Below are 20660 nucleotides of genomic sequence, written 5' to 3' on the forward strand. Positions count from 1 at the left end.
AATAGGTCGAGATGGCAATTGGGGAGGGAACGCCCCGCACACCCATATAGCCCCCGCACTTTGAAATTTGTGCAGTCCACGCGGACGAAGTCGCGAGCATAAACTAGTTTATCGATAAGATGCATCGATCGACATATTTTTACATTAAATTTTTTCCCCTACACAGTGGGTGTAGGGTAAGCGATTTAGCGTTCCAGTGCGATACCGTGTAGAAAGGGGTATGAGTTTAATAAGAACTGCCATAAGTACCTACCTACCCCTTCCCGTTTCTTTCCTAGACTGCATTATCACTTACTACCTGGTGAGATTGCAGCCAAGGGCTTATTTGTGTCTGAATAAAAAAAAGTAAGTAGGTATGTACAACTTCAAAAAATTTATTCATCAAATATACAGGTTCTAAGCATGATGGAGATGAGGCGATACGAATCGGCATTGGCTGCTGGACGACGATCCTCCAAATAACCGCGTTTATCTTCAGAGACTTGTCGTGGGATCCGCACTGCACAGCTTCGGTTTGCCACACCTGGAACACAGTTCACAACAGTTGGGTACCTTGTAACAAAACATCGAGGCTTTGACGTCACTGGCAGGCGTCAAAATAGGGCCCCCTATTTGACGCTAGGTAGCCTATGAATAGCCTCTTCTTTGATCTCATGTCACCCATAGCCTAATATTTGACTTAAATCGTCGATTCAGGACGATGATCCTGAATCGACGATTTATGTCAAATATTGTCTCGGTTTGAACCGAGAGTTTCCCTCGGGTAAACCCTTCTCATTCTGAGAAGTTTAGGTCAAGGTGGCCAAGTGCGAAATGGCAGATTCCTATGTGAAGTCTGCCAGTTTGAACTTGGCCAGCTTGGCCACATAGGTACCTTTGAGAACATTATGACTCTCAGGCACGCAAGTTTCCTCGCGGTGTTTTAATTTCCCGTTAAAGCAAGTTATATTCAATTGCTTAAAATTAAAACGCACATATAAAAAGTTTGAAGTGCGTGCCCGGGCTCGTCTTAACCACTAAGCTGTGATTGCTTTTTAATAATATTTTAGCTTACCATTTTTGTGCTGTAATGAAATAAGTACACGCCCGAGCACGAGCCCCCTCGAAATATTAGATCATGTAAATTAGACCATTACGCTGCACAGTGTATCGATGTGGTTTCGGGTAACAGGTTGGGAGATAGCTACCTAAATTATTCAGCCTTTATGTAAGGTAAGTCTTGCCTTTGAAACAGCCACTTCCAAAGTGATTTAATTGTATGGACTTTACATACAGTTGCGGTGTAAGATTAACCTAAATGTAGCGCTGTTATTTAAATATTCTTGTTGCAGAATTTTGAACAGAGTAATGCGTTAAAAACTGGCCAAGTGCGAGTCGTCGGGTGCGCACCAAGGGTTCCGTACTACAGTCGAATTTTTTGACATTTTTCACGATAGATTAAAAACTATTTTGCGTTAATAAAAATCTGTTTTAAAATCTACAGGTAAATCCCTTTCATATGATAGCACTTGGCATAGTAATCTTACTTTGAAATTATTATTTGTTCATGAACACATATCAATTTTTTTGTGATATAACCAAAAACTTCAAAAACACGGTTTTCGGATTTTTTCCTTTACTTGTGCTATAAGAAGTACCTACCTGCCAAATTTCATGATTATAGGCCAATGGGAAGTACCCTATAGTTTTCTTGACAGACACGACAAACAGACAGACAACAAAGTGATCCTATAAGGATTCCTTTTTTTCTTTTGAGGTACGGAACCCTAAAAAGCCATCCAAAGGTGGAAAGTAGAATCCATGCCTTGACAGAAGTATTACAAAAGAACAAGCTGATACCCACAACTTCGTCCACGTGGAATCAAGTTTTTAAAAATCCATTATATTAAAAATCCACTTGGAACTCTTTGATTTTCCAGAATAAAAGCTTATTACCGTCTTCAGGGTCACAACTATGTCTCTACCAATCAATTTCATCAAAATCAGTTAAACAGATGGGTCGTGAAAGGTGAAGACAGACACAAACAGAGACTATAGAGACTATAACATCATCATCATCTAATCAACCTATCGCCGGCTCACTACAGAGCACGGGTCTCCTCTCAGAGTGAGAAGAGTTTTGGCTATAGTCTACCACGCTGGCCAAGTGCGGATTGGCAGACTTCACACACCTTTGAGAATATTATGGAGAACTCTCAGGTATGCAGGTTTCCTCACGATGTTTTCCTTCACCGTTAAAGCAAGTGATTACTTAAAAACGCAGATAACTCCGAAAAGTTAGAGGTGCGTGCCCGGGATCGAACCCCCGACCTCCGATTGGAAGGCGGACGTCCTAACCACTAGGCTACCACAGCTTAGACTATAACATTGAGGCTGAATTCTTTGTAAATCTTTGTTAGTAAGTACTTTAACTTAGCTCCGACTTTACTTAGTTTAAAACTTGAGAGCCATAAATTTGTCTCGTTTTAACGGTGTCTTGTCTTAGCAAAGTCTAAGTACGCTCTATAGATCTAAGCTTTAAACATCTTGCCTGCAGTAAAGTCCCGAATGCGCGGCATTCCGTGCTTGCCGGTAAGTCGCCGAGCATTATCGGCTCCGTTGTTCGCGTCGTACTCGTTGATATGAGCGCCGTGCCGCCGCGACAGCTTGTCAATAGCCCTTTCTATCACCCTGCCAACCAAACCAATAAACTGTTTTTTTCAGAGCCTCAGTAGCTCAACGGGTAAAGGAGTGGACTGAAAACCGAAAGGTCGACGACAACGGTTCAAACCCCGCCCGTTGCACTATTGTCGTACCTACTCCTAGCACAAGCTTGAAGCTCAATTGGAGAGGAAAGGGGAATATTAGTCATTTACCATGGCTAATATTCTTTAAAAAAATAAAATTGATTTCAGGTTGAAATTATAGGCCATAGAGACGCAGACCTCATTTCAGCAAAAAACTCACGTCTTTGACGACCTCTCTAGCGCAACGGTGAGCGCTGTAATCTGTAGTCTAATAAGTGGGAGATCCCGGGTTCGATTACCATCTGGGTCAAATTTATAATTTCTTAATGGCTTAGGTCTGGGTTACTGGGACAGGAAGACTTCAGCCGTTCTATAGTTACCCAACCGCCAAAGCCGTACCGCCAAGTGATTCAGCGTTCCAGCAGATAATACCTATGTTGTGCAGAAACCGATTACGGATCATCATCATCAACCAACAGACGTTCACTGCTGGACATAGGTCTCTTGTAGGGACTTCCACACGCTACGGTTTGGCGCCGCCTGAATCCAGCGGCTCCCTGCGACTCGTCTGATGTCGTCCGTCCACCTAGTGGGGGAGTATTCCAACGCTGCGCCTTCCAATGCAAGGTCATCCGGTGTCAATATTTTTCAGTGTCCATAATATAAATCATCCGTTTATGAAATTACAGGCACAGATACCATCCATGGATCCTGTCAATATAGACACTCCCTTATCGTCCATTTAAGTGATATAAATAATATTTAAGCTAAAAGGTTTGGATTTTCTACACAATTTAAACATAATTTTTCTAAAAATGATTGTAGGTATCTACTTTTAAAATATTTTTCGGTTCATTGAGCCGGATATTCTAAATAAAATAAAATTGAAGTGTCAGTCTGCGATTTACAATTTGGCTTCAGCCAAAACTTTGGCCTGTTTTGGATGAAGCTGAAAGTTTGGCTGAAGGTGGCCGAAGCCGAAGGTTCTGTTGGCCACTAGTTATATCGGCTATTATAGCTAGTATATAAACGGCTCTGTACACGTTCGTCGAATATATTCCCGAAGCTCGTTAGGCAAAGCATGTAGGTACATACTAGTACATAATAGTAGGTATTTGGTACATAGACATAGAAGGGGCATAAACTGACGAGCGACTGGATTAGATTCTAAGCCCGTACAGCGCTCACTGCTGATTACAGTACCGTGTTTTATTGCGAACGCGATGCAAGCAAGCCAGGCTTTGTGCCCGTAGAACTGGGCTGCCAAAAACCCGATTACTTTGTGTTTAATCCCGAACAGAAAACAGTAATAGCCGAATACAAGGAAGTTAAAGATACCACCAAGGAAAGCTAATGAGATGGCCAGTGATGACCGGTTCACCAATTATTTAATGAAGAAGATTTCGATAACCACCGTTCAAAAGCCGAAGAAGATTGTAGCAGAATTTTTTTTTACAAAAAAAATAAAAACCGACTTCGATACACAAACACTAAAAACTGAAAAATAATTTAATTTATTACCGAATATATTATGTATACAAGAGTTAATATAGTTCCATAATAATATTTTTTGGGGTCGGTGCCAATGAGGTGCCAATGAGGTGCCATTGTGGAGTCTCATAAAAATATGAAGTCTAGACGATTCGCGCTGCTAAAGTTAATGTTTAGTTAAAAAGTTAAAAAGTTTTTAGTGTTTGTGTATCGAAGTAGGTTTTTATTTTTTTTGTAAAAAAATTTTATTTCACAATTTTTAGTGGCCCCATGGAATTATGCTATGACTGGTTAAAAATCTACTGTTTACTAAGCTATTACACTGATCGCGAGCAATTTACTCTTATCCGTTGAGGAGTTCCAGTATCTATCTTCGAAGATGTTCATCAGATCTTCACCAAATTTAAATGGGACCAACTTTGAAGTATACCCTTTCAAACAAAAAAAGAATTTTCAAAATCGGTTCAGGCGTCTTCGAGTAATCGGGGAACATACATAAAAAATAAAAATAAAAAAATAAAAAAAACTCCTCCTCCTTTTTTTGAAGTCGGTTAAAAAGGGCATAAAGCAAGTCGGCGCTGTGACATCCGCCGAAAGAGATGTAAAATACACTTGCAGTTGCAATAATGCTGTCGGCACTGATATACTATGAAAAATTGATTTATTTGGTAAAATTAAAATTGATATTTTTAAAATGTTTGATTTATGTTAATAAAATGATCCCTTAATAGATCAAGCATCATATATCACAAAAATCAAGCCTGAATATTTAAACATTTTGAACACACGACGTAAAATCCATTTTTGTTAATAAGTACCTACTTAATTGTGGCCCCGCCCGGTCTCCCCTAAAGAAACTAGATACTAAAGAAACCTGAATGAAGGTAGCGAAGGTAGGTAAGGTGATTATTGTGATGATGATGATGATTGATTGATTGTATAAGTTCCAAGCAGCAGAGGGCCCAAGTTCGTCAAGTTTTTTATATGAGCTATAACCATGTCTCATTAACATCGAAATGACATCATTTTGACGTCAGCCGAAATAAAAATATACCATCAGCTCGAAACTTCAGTCTAGTGCTGACGTCACTAAAATGGCGACCACGCGCATTAGCAATTTGCGGGACTTATTCGCCAGAAGACTCACTCTCTGGAGATTTCATTCTTGGGCACATTCGACCTACCTAACCTTATGCATTATTTATTTATGAAGATTTATTCCAGTGAAGAAGCTATTTTCTTGACTCTAACAAACGCTTGATCGTTACTGCAGATTACCTGGGGAATCTCAACATTACCTTGTTAATCTGACGAACGAAACAATTTTTCGCCATTTTACGAAGTTCAGATTAATTAGTTAATCTATTAGTTTACGCAATTTAGTGGTATACATACTAATTTCGTGTAACTACTAGTGTCGTGTGTCTCCAAATATCTAATAGTATCAGAACGTGTTTGTACATTTTTAAAGTATAAATACGTTTCATTTCATGATTCTCGATATTATAACTTCAGAGTAAATGGGCCTAAATCTACTTAGATTTATTAAGGTTTAAAATCTTTATTAACAGAATCTACAAAGTACTTTGTACATTCTGTTACCTAATACAGATTTTTAACCGACTTCCATAAAACCAAGGAGATTCTCAATTCATTGCACATTTTTATTTCACAAGGTTTAAAAAAGGATGTATAAAAAAGTGAAATGCCAAATTTGAAAATGTTTTGAAATACAATCCCAAATTTTTAGGAGATAGAATAAATTCGTCTAGAGAGGTAAGAGGAATGACGCAGTATCGTTGTACTTAAAGATAAAGTAGTTGTTTAAAACTATATTAGTATAGGTGCATTTCTACTCACAATATTCCATCTTCCTCTCTCATGTCCTTGGATGAGAAGTACACGAAGGTGCCGTTACCAGGCCAGTCCGCTATGGGTTGGGGTTCAAATGAGGCTACAGTGCCATACTCTTCAGCTAATCTACTCAGGATGTAGCGTGCCATCCATAAATCATCAGCTGCTTTTATACCAGGACTCGGTCCAACCTGCGTGGAGGTATATTAACTTAAAACTGCGGTTTTAGGGCACCAACTTTCTAGGACACTAGTGGTGGCGCAACCAGTCGCGCTTTCAACAAAATGTATACAGCTCTATGGAGGGTATATTACTTAATAATAATAGGCACTAGAAGGCTCCCACGAGCATTGTGAATAGTTTTTTATAATTAGTTTTTAATTAAATAGGATTAGTTGTTAAGTTAAGCTAGTAATATGTACTAACATAGGTTAAGTAATTTTATTGTTTTTGTACACAATTATGGGTTGATACGCCTGCAATAAAAGTTTATTTATTTTATTTAATAATAATTTATTACTATTGACATCAGTCGCAGGTCATGTCAATCATGTCGAACCAAAGATTTAATATTATACTGTGCCTAATTGATAAGAACCCTATTTCATATTATGCACTGAACCCTACTTCATATTATGCGATCACAATAATTATAATATAATATATTCATGTAGGTATAGATAACACATTACGGAGAAAAACGTTAAGAGGATGACGACAGTGATGAATCTAGTGAAAGCTTTTCCTGAGATTGACTCTTTATTTACCGAAAAGCTGCTCGATTCGATTGATTTACGAGTATTTCCTCATCTCTACAAAAAGTCTTCAATAAAGTCACTATTCGCATTTATAGTTAGCTTAGTAGAGGTAGGTATGTTATTGGTGAGTATTTTTTTTTTGGATTCCGTAGTAAAATTATGAATCTGTATACCTAACAGAAATAAAAATACGTAAGTAATTCTGAAGTATCAAATTAGGTTATTCCAGGTCTTTCATTACTAATTTTGCGGCTGTCATACTGATATTTTTTAAATTTACCGCGCTTTTCCAGTCTCATCTTTCGTTAGCCAGACTCTAGCGTTAGCCATCTTGATTGTCCAATTTCAAACACTCCTATTATAAGTACAATAAAATGGTAGACTTTTTTTATTAATTACTTGTGGAGCCAAAAACCATCCACAATTTTGGTTGGAATTTGTCCTACTTATGTTAAATAGTAATATATTATGACCCAGCTATTACAATTTACAATACTAAGTACTTAGTACGGATTTATGGATTATCGTGGTCTGGCTTAGTCGGTTTTTTTTTTTTTTATTCATTATAGGTGTACGCTTGACCACAATCACACCTGATGGGAAGTGATGATGTGGCCTTAGATGGGACGCGTTTACCTAGAAGATGCCTATTCACTCTTGTTTGATCCTCTAAAAAGCTCTCCGTGATCAGTTCGGGATTTTCTTTTCGAGGAAAACTAAAGCAATTAACAACACTGATAATACAAGAATTCTTTCCCGAGATTACTTTTATTTACGGAAAATAAATTCGTTCCCCTTAGCTCATGTCTCTTAACAATTTTAGGGATTATAATTATAAAGTCTGCACGTTTAAACTTTTATAATTGTAACCCGCGCGAAGCCAGGTTGAGTCTATTACATAGTACTTGCTAGCAGCTAGTTGCTACTAACGTTATAAGGGATGCATGTTTTATAGCGCTTTTTGCGAATTAGGTCTAAGGTGTCTATCCCTAATGTCCATTGGCACTGGAAATCATAGTCAAGATAGGGGCTTCTTTGGGGACCTGTGTCATAATATCTAACCTTTATGCAATACTAGCTTATGCTCGCGACTTCTTCCGCGTGGACTACACAAATTTCAAACCCCTATTTCACCCCCTTAGGGATTAAAATATTCAAAAATCCTTTCCTAAGAAAGGATTTTTGAATATTTTCTACGGATGCCTACGTCATAATAGCTATCTGCATGCCAAATTTCAGCCCGATCTTCCAGTAGTTTCAGCTGTGCGTTGATAGATCAGTCAGTCAGTCCGTCATCTTTTTCTTTTAAATATTTAGACATTAAGTTACTATATGACACCATGTCGTTTGAAATTTGAATGTTCCCTTTAAATTTTATCTTGTCTACCTTTATCTTGACTGTGAATGCCAATGTAAGAAGCTTCACTCCAAATAATCGTAGTGTGATAATACCCACCTGATAATTCCACTGTGATGGAGTGGTACCCGGGTTTATTCCATTGATCTGCACCCCCGCGAAGAGACAACATCTGTAACATCGGTAGTTCTCAATAGATCCGTACTTACCCTCACCTGAGACTGACTGCCATGCTCAGTGTCATCAGTCATTCCATTTTAAACGAGACATACCTACTCGTATTAGTTTTCTCTGACATAAATCTGCCTCATATAACTCTGACATAAGTCTGAGTACAATCAAACTACTTAGAGGGACACTCTATAGATCTTAGCCATGTCATACAATAATGAAAAGAAAAGTTCTGGCCCACACGCACGGACTGACGTACAAAGACGAAATATTGCACAGAGATTGCCTTTATAATATAGACAAGGAGTAAAGCCGAATTTTTCAAAATTACCCCGGAAACAAAGCCGCAGGCGGTCGCATTTGATGAATAATTACAGAATTAGCTTACGGACGCGAACGTCTAAAAGTGTCCGTGAAAATATTATGCAACCATGACGATTGGGCGTACTGTACTCCAATACTTGTACCACACTACAATGTAATGTGTAGTAATTCGGATAATTTATACTTTAAGATTATCTTTATAAGATAAGTTTTACTATAAGCACTTAGGCACTTTACCTACGTCTTCTTAATTAATTTCCATAATGTTAGTTTCAAACGTTGGTTTATTTATGTACTTAGGTACAACCTAATTAATACGAAGTGCCTCATTAAGTCCGACTTCTTAAGTAAAATAAAAAATGTAAGAACTATTATGCAATTTTCAACATTTCAAAAAAGCGTTTTAGATCAGCAAAATCATCCGTATCCGTTCCTATATCCGTCAGTTATCCGTATATAATTGCATAGTGCGTCAACGTGCACACGCACTTAGGTACCCACCTAGACATTATTCCGCGGTTATGAGCCACCAGAGAGCACTTCAGTCTTATGATTTTGAACTTTTTTACCTATAGAATGCCTCCATAAGATCCCTGGCGACAACTTTATCGGCCCCGATAGCGCAGTAGTAGGGGCCAGGCGGGGCAGGAAATCCGCCCGGGGGCCACCCTAGAGGCCTCGCATCCGTTGTAGTAAGAAAAAACTCTTGATTGAAGCCGAACCACGGCTCCTCAACTTCGCCCTTTTCACAGAGCAATGTACATTCCTTGCGGTGATTACTAGCTGAAAAGAAAGTAAGTACTGGAGTATTAAACTTCTAAAGTTCAGTTGCATGGCGAGTCGGGAAAAGTTCTGAGGAGTTTTTGGCCTTATCTTCGGCCTAAAAAGAAGGGCTCCTCCTCCTCCCTCCCTGTCCCTTTCTACAAACGCATTGCCTGTGACCGCAAGCAATTTCACCCTCATCTGGATTCTGGATGCCTGGTGCACCAAAACTTTTTGTTCACACACATGCAAAATGTGGATGTGTGGAACTCCCGTCAGCAATGTTTTCACTGGATTTCAGGATTATTCAAAGGGCGGATCAACGAATTCCTGAAAAGCCAGCACCGCATTCTCTATTACTGCTTCTCTGGTACTGCAAATGTTCATGGGCGGCGGTATTCACTAATTATCATCAGGTCACCCGCCAGCTCGTTTGCTCGCTTTAGTTGTACAAAATAACGACAGGCTGTTAAAGTTAGTAAAACTCAAGGTCACTAAAAGTAAAATGGATTGCACAAGTCAAGGTTACCTACCTTTAATCTCAATAACGTCTTTATTAGTTTTAAGTGTAATAAACATTTTAAATTATCGATTAAACTAAAAAAGCACGTCAAATAATTGTGACGTCACATGCCAGTATTCCATAGAAGCTCGCATACTAAGCGCGTGTTTTGACGTTTGATAAAAATATACTGATTTGACTAGTTGTCAAATACCGGATTGTTAATTGACTACAATGTGTATCTACAGGGACAAGTAGTGTTTATTATGTTACGAATAAAATATATGACACTAGCTTATGCTAAATATACGACTTCGTCCGCGTGGACTACAAAATTTCAAACCCCTATTTAACCCCCTTAGGAGTTGAATTTTTAAAAACCCTTTCTTAGCGGATGCCTACGTCATAATAGCTATCTGCATGCCAAATTTCAGCCCGATCCGTCCAGTAGTTTGAGCTGTGCGTTGATAGATCAGTCAGTCAGTCAGTCAGTCAGTCAGTCAGTCAGTCACCTTCTCCTTTTATATATATGACATTTATCCGCTCATCCGCTAACGAGAACACTATTTGTGGGTACAAGTACATAATTCACCTATTTTCGTTAGGGCGAAAACACACTACTGACAGTGACGGCTTAGCTACGCTAAGAAATCATTTCACTTTAATGAATATTTATTACGATTTACTTAGAGAAGTCGATATGAACTGTGTATAAATGCAGAAAAAATAGTTTGTAACAGTTTTGTTTTATTTAATAACATTAATTTGATGAACTGATGCAATCCTAGGGCCCCTTGATAGTTGCTTACAGGCCCCTCGCTGACTACGGACAAAAACAAATTGTCTGGCTAACAAAAAGTCTGCGCGTACGTCATGTTCATAATATGGAGCTGCGCTGCACAGCCTAGGCCCCCATACAGACCTACCGTTCTATACCTAAACAATTCCATTGCGAATTTAGAAAACTTGTGTTTCTGAAAAGTTTGCTAAGTAGGACCAAACAGAAAACTAAAATCCTTGGTCCTACTCAGCCTTATTTTTAGAAACATTAGTTTTTGGGAAATTTCCCACGTTTCGGCGAAAAATAACATATTTTTATGCAGTTAACGGCTTTTTAGGGTTTCCTTAGTAACGTCCGTCCATTTGTTTGCGGCTTTGCTTCGGACTATTAGTACTTGAAAAATGTATTGTGGCATGGGTAGTGGGGTACTTATACGATACATTAATCACGCGGAAAAAGTGGTAAAAAATAATTTTAAAAAATGTTGAACAGTTTCAGATATAGGACGGCAGCATACGACAACGATATTTTGCGCAGACGATTTTGTCGTGTATGTCCGTAATGTATTTGTGTCCTTAGCGGATTAGTGGAAACCAGTTAGCTGCGCTACTGACATTTCCACTTTTATTGCTATCCCGACAGGAAGTGCGCCAACATTACGCCGGAAGCAATTTATCGATAGCGATACTCTTCGAATTTAATGAGCTTATTATTTGCACATTTATAATTAATTTCTCATTTTAATTAGAGCCTATAGTATGCGACAGGTCGAGATGACAATCCAGGTGGGGACGCCCCCCACACCCGCACAGCCCCAATGCTAACCCGGTGCGGGATAGCACGGGTGACGTGCGGTGTGCGGGGCGTCCTGCCCGCCTCATACCCCGATTGCCATCTCGACCTGTCGTGTACTTATATCTACCTGTGGGTTATAGGAGGAGCTATGCTTACTGACAGGTATTTTAATTATAATTAATCAAATGGAGAACTAAAGCCACGTAAATAGACGGAGCAGAGTGGAATTGTGTCTTTCTGTCCTTCTGTCTGTCTGCCTCTCTGTTACCTTTCATATCCTATCCGTTTAACCGATTTTGATGAAATTTAATAGACAGATACCTGTATCCTGAGTTTTCCGAAGATGAACATACGCTACATTTTATCCTGAAAAAGTCAACTGCAGCAACTTCTAGAGTTTATGAAAAAAGTAGGTGTTATTTAAATATTTACCTATATACTTTTAAATAGTCAAAATTGAATAGGTTTTATGCTAGGTACCTCTATACTTATTAGAATCAGTCAACATAATCTTTCGACGAACTACACTTTGAGTCTAGCGACGAATTCATCAAAGTCTTCACCGATGCAATGTGGACACATTAATTGCTTGAGAGCGAAACGTTTTGCTAGCGCTTAAAAAACAAGGTTTTACTTTAGGGGATATCGAATGAATATAAGCTGATTCCAAATATTGAATTGTAAATGAAATCATTTTGTTTTATACTAAGTATTTAAAGACGAGATGACTAACCAGTTGGCTGATAGTTGTACTGATAGGTGTCAGCTAAGACCAGTATGTGGCTTCCCCGTCGAAACGGATCATGGTAAATCACTTCCGGGAAGATGAACGTGTCAGAGTTGTCCGGACTGGCTTGACCCGTGTTGCTGCCGTCGAAGTACCAAATTGGTAAATCTACACAAATTTTAATTGAAGTGTCTATCTGTGTTTTAAGACGTAACTATGGGATATAAGCGCCGCTGACGCGTGCAGTTAGCAACGTAGGTTATAATTTTGTAAAGTACCTATTCCTAATTAGTAATAAGTATACCTACCTATATAAGATACCTAGTTGCTTGTTTTTAAGATCATTTAACTTTTAGTCTCCACGCTATCACGTTAGAACCACCTGTATAAATTAAAAAATACACGTAACAAAATCCGCATTACGATTCCATAATCATCATTCTACATCTTACAATTGTTGGCAAGACTTAAGCTGGGTTTTCTTAGTTGGAGCGTGAAGCCTCTTAAAGTTCGACAGATGTAATCGCAAGAATTCCCACCTGTCTGTAAGTGGAAATTCTTGTGATTACATCTGTCGAATCGCCTCTAAATTCCGGTGAGACATTAAGGCGGTAATACAATTATTGTGTGCGTAATATAGCACTGTAAACGAATTCCAGCAAAAAGTAAAAAAAAGCGATCGCTTCTTTTTAGCAGCTACTCTATTTAGCTATAGGTACTCTATTTGATTTATAGCAGCATACCATCCAGACGCTCGATGCGATATGGATATCCAAATTGAAACATTTAAACATTTCACAACATTCAATAAAAAGTTGAAGTTGAAGTCTTCTTTGAACTAGATTATGTATATCTTGTATGCTAGCGAAGCTAGACGCTCAGACGATAGTAGCCATCTGTGCTGCCCAGCCTATTAAAATTGTAGGAAAATTATAATCAGCGACAGGTTGAGATAGCAGTCAGGGTAAAAGGCGGGGGGACGCCCCGCACACCCGCAGGTCGCCCGCACCGGGTTAGAGCGAGGGATGCGAGGGTGTGCGGGGCGTTCCTTCCCCGATTGCCCTTTCAACCTGTCGCGTACTATACCTTTGTGTGTTTTGGGAACGAAATCGAAAGTTCTGCATTTGGAGCGCAGATTTATTCCAGAACCGTCGACCCACACATAGCTGGCTAAGATGGCGTTACATGGTACTTCCAGATCTTCGTATTTGCGCATGGCCGCTTTGTTCAACGCGACAGGGACAGAATTCATGTCGGAATCTAGTTAAACCAACAAACCTCTAAATGATTAGTTCTGCATCTACATTTTTTTTGCTGATGCCTATTTTTTTTTGGTCAAAATGCAATGATTATGTAAATCTATTAAGTAACTCTATCATTGTGCAGTGTATTTAGAAAGACTCGCTGAGTTGTGACAACGCATACTTATCAATTTGATTCTGTTGGATAAGCAATGTTATTCAAATGGAGCTTCTTTTTGACTAAAGAGCAACATCGAACCTTATACCTACTTACCAGCTATAGGTTCACTTGGATTTAAAAGGTTTACCTTTTCTCCGACGCACGGTGCTGTCAGGTTGTAGTACGAAAATCGGGGTGGGTCTCACTATTCCCATTGCCAATTGCAATGGTAATACTGAGACAGCACATTTTTTTTCAAATCAGTCTCACTATACCCATTGACATCAAAAACCTGCCAAGTGCGACTCAGATCCGTGCACCGAGGATTTCGTGCTTGGGTATTTTTTTCGTCATTTTGCACTATAAATCAAAAACTATTGAGCATAAAAATAAACGAAAATCTGTTTTAGAATGTCAGCTAAGCCCTTTCATATTATGATACCCCACTTAGTATAGTTATCTTACTTTGAAAATTCAAAATACTAATTGTTTGGTCATGAACACATTTTAATATTTCTTGCGATGTAACCACAAATTCATGGTTTTCGGATTTATTCCTTTACTTTTGCCTTCCTACCTACCTACAAAATTCCATGATTATAGGTCAACAGCAAGTACCCTATAGGTTTTCTTGACAGACACGACGGACAGATGGACTCTCGGGAACCCTTAAAATGACGATTGGAAATAGTGAGACTCATGTCCTCCTACAAAATGTCTCCGTATGCCCATTTAGAACGATTTTCGTCGAGAATATTATTGAAATAAACAAGCGTTTTCTTGGATGCGAAATGTCGCGGTAATAAAACACAACGGGAATAGTGATACAAGTAGAATCAGTATTCCCGTCAGTGGGAAAGCTCAATAGGGTAGTGAGACCCACCCGAAAATAGTGCAACAAGATGGAATTGATCCCACGACCTTTCAGATATCGACGTCTCAACCGTTGAGCTTTTAAGATTCTGTTTGAATAACAGAATTAAAAAAAGAAAACGTCCCCAAAATGTTTTTTAATATTCATTATGTTTAAGCTCTCGAGTCTCAAACAATCGTGATTAATTGCTATGATTAAATTCTTGGCGAATGAACTGCCTCAAGACATTTTGTAGTATTGAAAGCATGACATTTTCGTACTGTTTTGCATTGAGATGTTATATTACTAGAGCGTGAATATATTATATTATAACCCTTCAATCACGTCGCAACAGATCAAAGTTAATTTTTTGCATGGTTGACCTGCAGGCTGCAGAGACATGACCTGGACGTTTTTCACGTGGAGTGACGAAGGCTATTTTTATCCCGGAAAACTCTTTAGAGTTCCCACAGGATTTTTAAAACCCTAAATCTACACGAAGTCGCGGGTATCCGCTAGTATAGAAAATGTCCCGCTAAATGGCCTTTAACAAACGATTATGTAACGGGGACAGAAGTACGGGAATAAAATAAACCGCATGTAAAGTTTTTTGTTCTTGCATTTTTGAAAGGGTGTGATGATATACGTGAACATGACTAAATTGTTCCCCTTTCCTCCCAAATAAGCGTAAATCTTGTGCTAGGAGTAGCCACGACAGTAATAGTGCAAAGGACCGAAAACTGAAAGTCGACTGTAAAAAAGTAAAGTACGACTTTTGTTTTTAAGGCACGATGTAAGTTGTAATGCCTGCAAATGGAGTAACTTGAAACCTATAGAACTCAAGGCATACTTATTATATGTAATTTAAGTGTGTAATTCTTTGGGCGGGGCGGTTCCATAACAAATAAAATAAGACTCTTCATTCAACCCCCGTGGCGTTGTTGAAGTTTCGTTTGGCACTCTTTTGTTGGTACTGAACTTGATTTTAATACTTGGTCAATAATAGATTTGCGGTGCTTGAGATAAAATTTACTTCTTTCGTGTCTGACAACTCTCTGCTGTTACATTTGCCTTAATAACTTGCTCGTCTTTGTTAAAACTGCTATTAGCTCTAATTTAGTGGTTCCTACTTGCCTTATAATTATCCACAAATATTTCACGAAGCCTTTGTTTTCACGCTGTTAAGAACTGGATCATAAATAATTAGGATTCAAGTTTCAAAAGTCAAAATGTTAATTCTTGTTTTGAGTTTATCTCATTCTTAATGCTAGTAAATGGGATACGAATGTTAATATCATCCGTCTCAATTAGGCGTTTATTTAAATAATTTATTCGTTAGTTAGGTAATTGTTAAGAGTTGTCTGTCTTCTCTTAACAGACCTTTTCACTTATTTAATCAAAGTATATCTATTAACTAGGTGATGCCCGCGACTTCAGCCGCGCGGATTTAGGATTTTTATAATCCCGTGAGAACTCTTTAATTTTGCGGGATAAAAGTAGCCTATGCCCTTCCGTGGGATGTAAGCTAACTCTGTACCAAATTTCATCAAAATCGGTTGAACTGTTGCGCCGTGAAAGGCTAGCAGACAGACAGACAGATAGACAGACAGGATATTAGGATGTCATAATGATAAATGGGTTTCGTGAGGGTTTTAAAAATCCCGTTTTCCAGGACAAAAATAGCTTATGTTCGTCACTGGGTTGCAAGCTATTTCTGCACAGAATTTGGTTGAAATCAGTCAAAAAGATGGGCCGTGAAAAGCTAGCAGACAGACAGACAGTTATGAGATGTTAATTATCAGATGTTAGTGATAAAGTAACTGGAATTAACGGCTTATGTTACTATCCGAGGTAAGTACGGAGCAAAATCAAAGAGCAAAGACCAAATTCGGACCACCTTTCAATCTTTAAAGTCTGCTTATCAGATGGATGGAAGGTTTGTATACGGAGAGATTGCGATCTTACCCCAAGGCTGTTACCGTGCCATGGAAAATTCACGAAGCTGTAATAATCTACACCAAGGATAAGGAAATATAATACTGAATTTCGTAGGTACACTCCTACACTTCCAAAATTAGGCGCAACGCTCACAAACGAAGTGACGATAGCGTGATGCATCGGCATTTTTTAAATCAACTTAAACTCTTATTTGCTTTGACATACGGTTGAAATCAGTTGCGAGCAAGCGCTCGCAAACGCACACATTTACCTAACTTATACCGATACCACTTAAACACAAGCATGAGCCACTCGCCCTCGTGAAATGCAAGAACTGTAACATTGCATACATATTTTGCGAAGCTTTAGTATTTAGTACCTTTTTACGAAAGCACGTTGATACCGTGTGAAATTATCATCACGTGTAATGATCCTAAAACGCAAACATGTGACTGGTGTGTTTACTCGAGTCACAATATTTGGTTAGAATTTTTCACAACGGCTGAGAAAATTACGTTAGCTGAAATCAAATCGAAAGCTCATTAGCCCAACCAAAACATACGAGGCACGTGTATATCTGGCTTCTAATGGCAACACTCTCGGCGTTACGTTTATTGCTTTTGTGATTATACCTGTCCCATTTGACCTCAATTTATACCTACGCATGAAACCGAACGTTTTGAAATAAATTAGGGACTGAAAATACACATTTTATTTTTACCTGGTTATAATAACGTTTTTCTATTTATAAAGTCTGTTTATTACTCATAAAGAGTTGTAGGTACTGATTTCAATTTCTATAGGTATTGTTTTACATGACGTGAGGCATTAGATTTCAAGGCGCTATTCCATTAGTGCACAAACTGTACATCGTACATATAAGTTATGGTAGGGAGCCCAAGCGGGGATTTTGGGATTTACTCGAGCGCGTCAGATTAAGGCAAGGTAAGTTAATTAGATGCAGAAAAGTGTGCATTTCAATAATCTGACAATTTGAGCGTGACATAAGGAAACAGGAGAGTCACAAAGTTTCAAACATCGGCCATGACTTTTGGTTTCGTCCAAATCGTCAGTCCTTTAAAATTTAAATATGAGCTACTCGAGGATTCACTTAACACCCCTTCCCAATATCGGACCCGCTCGATAAATGTTTTGGTTCTATTTTCTTTTCTTTTTTTCTCAAATTTATAGACTCACGCTTGGCTGCAATTAGACCTGGTGGCAAGTCATGATGCATCCTAAGATGGAAAACCCCTCCTACCCCTTCGTTCGGCCACCTGCACCATGCCAACCGGCAGATTAATATTTTTCCGATAACAGAAACACGTGGGGCGCATACGCTATTAATATCTGAAGCGCTCGAGTATTTTTTTGTGACAATTTTTTTTTACATTTTCGAAAACATGTACCTACATGCTCTCCCTACCAGTGAAAAGGCAAATATCATATAACCTTTTTGTCTTCTTACAACCTAATCTTCACAACCCAATAGGTCCCCACGACGCTCGAGTAAATCCCTATTTAACCTCTTGGGCTCCCCTACTATTGTAATAAAATAAAAATAGTTAAAGCTCTAGTTCACTTTTCTACTTCTTGGGTAGACCATCGAAGTCCTCATTGTTGTTGTTTCAGAAAGGCTCAAAAACATATTTTATAAGCAACACGAATTTTTCCACAGTAAATTTAGCGATAGGTATACCTAAGTTCATGCTGCTAAGTTCATGGCGCATTTCAAACTATTCACGTCATAACTAATTCAATGTTATATAATTAGAGCCTCAATAGCTCAACCGGTAAAGGAGTGGACTGAAAACCGAAAGGTCGACGGTTCGAACCCCGTTGCACTATTGTCGTACCTACTCCTAGCACAAACCTGACGCTAAGTTGGAGAGGAAAGGGGAATACGTCATTTAACATGGCTAATATTCTTTAAAAAAAAATAGAACATTTGCTAACCATTGACTTAATGGCTCTTAAGAGTCTTAAGAGGTGTTAGCGCGGTATAGCTATGTGCGCCATAGCACTCTCTACCTATGCTTAATATATTATGTAAATACTCATAGGTACTTCAATAGATACGGCTACAGTATAATTATGATAACGCTTTAGTTAACTTAACTTCGAATGAAGCGAGTCATATAATTATTATTATAGATCACCCAGGTAAGTGTGTTTAATCATCAATAATTATCGTGTTCAGTGCAGAGACTAATGTGGATGTGGAGTGCTATAAGACAATATTATAATCCACAGATGAGATTCGATCTAGATCAGGCATTATTTTAGTCCGAAATGTTACACTCAGTTGACCGATTGACTGCTATCGAACGATGTTGAAAGAAAACCGAGCAAAATTCGGAAATTATTTTAAAAATTTACATTGCACCAACTTACTCCGATTCGTTTATATTATGTTTTCAGCAAGTTTTATACTTACCTAACTTACAACATGCTTACAACTGAAATTGGCATTTATGCTGTTTCGTTATAGGTAGATGCTGGGTAGATAAGGTAGATAGGTAGGTACCTAGATCTTTTTATAGGAATGCCATTACGAATTAGGTACTTACATTGCTTAGGTATGCACTGAAAACTAAGCCTGGAGAAACAACAGAAAATTTTGCATTCACGAGATTTTAAATGTTTGTAAACGACTTTAGTAATTTATAATTTAGTCATGGAGTTACAAAATGTCAAGTACTATTTTATGTGTCAAAATGTGACCAAAGAGTAGGTATATATAATCACTACGTTTTAAATGTGACATTCTTAAATTAATTATTTTGAATTTAGAAGCGATACTAAAACACTTGCGATTTTGTAAGTTGATAGACAAAGAAAAGTTAGATTATAGTTTTTAGCGATATTTACGTTTCATCTACTTAAAAGGTAAATTAATAACTCTAAAAAAAAAAGAGCCGAGACTTATGATAAATTTTGTTAATCATTATTTTCTTGTATCAGGCCAGGTTTAATTGGCGACGTGACTCGAGAAAAATACTTATGATGACGTGCTCCTTTTTATAAGAAATAGAGATAAGTATTTACGCGATAGAAAGAGAGGCATTTACCTACTTAATTTTAGGCCACAGCGTACTTTTACAGCGACTGTTGGTACTTTTAAAGTGTTTGTGCTAGGTACAACGGTGATAGGTACAAACCTATCACCGTTGCATTTTTAGTTCATACTTGCATGTCATTTTCTCTGCGAGGAGCAACTGGTTAGCATTATAATTAACTAGCGACCCGCCCCTAAAATACCTATAGATAGCCTATGTCACTCAGGAATAATGTAGCTCTCTACTGGTGAAAAAATTTTCAAAATCGGTTCAGTTGAATTTAAAGACCTACTTACCTTACTAGAACTTATAAGCTACTTTTTATCCCGAAAAGTCAGAGTTCTTATAACTAGACCAAGCCACCGAGTACATTACGTCACGCGTTTCTGATAGGGTTGGCAAAAGTTAAAAATACTTATACATATTATGGTAATGAAATGTTTGGGTATCAGTAAATATTATTAAAGTATGAATGACAGTTCTTAAAAGTATTATTAAAGTATAAAAGGGTAGGGGGCCGCATTCCAATCAAGTGCCGAGTTCGCTTGGTCGAGTAGTACGTGATTTTTAAAAACTTTATCCACGTTGTCGAAATCGCAGGCATCAGCTACCTACTAAATGATAAATACCAAATCCAAAGTGACTTTGTTGTTTGTACTAGGTGCCTACCTACTACAAAAGGCTGTACAATATTCCAGTGCTTTTATAGGTAAGCTTCGACCTAACACTCGTAAAGCTCTTCCCTAAACAATGCAGATCCCTTTGATCCGCATACCTAAACAAAAAAGGTTTTTCTTAACACTCTTTTTTCTTTATGGCAAACTTGATGATGCCCGCTATACAAGTAAGTAGTACTGTATGGTTTCTACTTTCTACACCAGCTGAAACCTTGTAGCCGCGATTTAAAGCATGAAGTTGAATGAGGGGACGATATTATATTTTATCTGCTGTGAAACATGTTTTGAAACCTGCGCCAGAACGAACTGTGCTTCTGTTCGAAAGTTTTGATGCAGATAGCTTTGAATAAAATTATATTAGAGCCAGACAGTATAATTTAACTTAACGCTATTTTGACTTTATAAGATGCCCACAGTTAGGGTTGCCAGGTCTTAAAACCGAAAAGCAGGACAGACCAGCCAGTAAAGCCAGACATTTGGGTAA

At 38.2% G+C, this 20660-nt stretch overlaps 1 protein-coding gene across 1 annotated transcript; it reads right to left on the reverse strand.

Annotated features, from left to right (window-relative positions):
• Positions 1 to 370: 370 nt before the first annotated feature.
• LOC117982246 (glutamine synthetase 2 cytoplasmic-like) lies at positions 371 to 19122 on the reverse strand. Its single transcript, XM_069498921.1, has 8 exons — positions 19035 to 19122; positions 13335 to 13528; positions 12255 to 12416; positions 9251 to 9464; positions 8286 to 8358; positions 6078 to 6262; positions 2531 to 2670; positions 371 to 523 (listed from the first exon to the last, which is right to left on the reverse strand). The coding sequence occupies exons 2-8, from the start codon at positions 13498 to 13500 to the stop codon at positions 375 to 377; spliced, it is 1089 nt and encodes a 362-aa protein (XP_069355022.1). The 5' UTR covers positions 13501 to 13528; positions 19035 to 19122; the 3' UTR covers positions 371 to 374.
• Positions 19123 to 20660: the final 1538 nt, after the last annotated feature.

The sequence above is a fragment of the Maniola hyperantus genome, chromosome 5 (assembly GCF_902806685.2).
Source record: "Maniola hyperantus chromosome 5, iAphHyp1.2, whole genome shotgun sequence".
In the NCBI taxonomy this organism is placed as follows: Eukaryota; Metazoa; Arthropoda; class Insecta; order Lepidoptera; family Nymphalidae; genus Maniola; species Maniola hyperantus.

Bases quoted from the DNA above. Each gene is read 5' to 3' on its own strand.
- LOC117982246 (XM_069498921.1), bottom strand. From the start codon at position 13,500: ATGAATTCTGTCCCTGTCGCGTTGAACAAAGCGGCCATGCGCAAATAC. The intron at 12,417-13,334 runs GTATAGTACGCG...AAATTTGTGTAG, and splicing joins CGTTCCCAAAACACACAAAG to ATTTACCAATTTGGTACTTC. The intron at 9,465-12,254 runs GTTAGTCATCTC...CTTTCTTTTCAG, and splicing joins GTACAACTATCAGCCAACTG to CTAGTAATCACCGCAAGGAA.